Source organism: Galeopterus variegatus, unplaced genomic scaffold, assembly GCF_000696425.1.
Source record: "Galeopterus variegatus unplaced genomic scaffold, G_variegatus-3.0.2 Scaffold7185, whole genome shotgun sequence".
In the NCBI taxonomy this organism is placed as follows: Eukaryota; Metazoa; Chordata; class Mammalia; order Dermoptera; family Cynocephalidae; genus Galeopterus; species Galeopterus variegatus.
Genome location: NW_007733296.1, coordinates 48,248 through 49,412, shown reverse-complemented (window position 1 = coordinate 49,412; position 1,165 = coordinate 48,248). Strand labels below are relative to the sequence as shown.

Sequence of the window (1,165 nt, the reverse complement as noted above, 5' to 3'; positions counted from 1 at the left end):
ATAACCCCTGTGAAGAGTCCTTCACAGGAGGAAACAGGCTATCGCCAGGCTAAAAGCAATCGTCTAAACCATCCAAAACGCATTTCAGTCATGTCAGGAAAGAATGCGTTGTTTATTTTGATTTGGGCTTCACTTTGTTCTGAGATTGATGGTGGGCAGCCTTCTGTTATTCCCTCATTTTGAGCTCAGTTCTTTCTGGAAGCACCGAGAGGCACTGGAGGCAGCTTCCCACAGAGAACCAAGGAGCCTACAGAGGACTTGCCATTGCTGGTCTTCTTACCCAACAGCAGCAGCCTAGATGCAGGGACATGCATCCTGGAGTTTCTTTTTCCTCTCCTCCCACAGCCCAGGGGCCAGCGCCCAGGCCTCGCCGTCAGGGAGCTCTGTCCCCCTCCGTCCTCCGTCCCGACCCACCTGCCCAGAGCAGCCCCACGCCCAGGAGCAACAGCACAGGACCTGCTCTGCTGCACTCGCAAAAGAAAATAAAAATAACAGACCCTTCCAAGCCACTGCAAATATCTCCCTTGCTAAAGTAATTGCTTTTCAGACGGGAGCCTTTCCAGACGGAAAAGAATTTAAATCCTCCGGTTGGCAGAGAGTTTACCTGTTTGAGCCACACGTTTGTTGTCATCAGCTGATTCTTTTCATCCTACGAAAATGACAAAGAAATTCTGTAAATTGAAATTAAAGGATTTTGTTTTTGTTTGTTTTTTCGTCAGAAAGATCTGTCTGAGTCTTACCTTTGAGGTGTTAAAAGTGCAAAGAATTCTCAAGAACAGTTACATGGAACGTGACCCTAAAATATTACGCATATTTTGCTTAAAATGAAAAATGATAATTAAAACAAGCCGCAGTTCGCTGTGGCGATATTTATGTAAAACTGTATAACCCAGAGGGCGCTTGAAGAGAGAAGAAAACCTGAGCGACGTTGGACACGGGCTGTGCGTCATCTCCTAGAAGGAGCCCTGCGTGGCGAGGCAGAGAATCGGGGCGACGTGGGAGGATTACTCTGGGGTGTGAGGGACCACACCGGGCAGTGCTGCGGCACTTGTGGACTTGGGGTTCACCCATGTACCCCACGAAGGCGGCATGTCAGGAAAACTAGCAGAGGCCGTGAAGCGCGGGTGAGCGCAGCGGGCGAGGCGGCCCCGCGCGGGGTCGGCCG

At 50.5% G+C, this 1,165-nt stretch overlaps 1 protein-coding gene across 1 annotated transcript in view; it reads right to left on the bottom strand.

Annotated features, from left to right (window-relative positions):
* CHRNB3 (cholinergic receptor, nicotinic, beta 3 (neuronal)) overlaps positions 1–643 on the bottom strand; it is a 22,219-nt gene extending 21,576 nt beyond the window's left edge. Inside the window, exon 1 of the mRNA XM_008591690.1 lies at positions 605–643. Within this exon, the coding sequence (XP_008589912.1) occupies positions 605–631 (27 nt within the window). The 5' untranslated portion in view covers positions 632–643. The remainder of the gene's footprint in view (positions 1–604) is intronic.
* Positions 644–1,165: the final 522 nt, after the last annotated feature.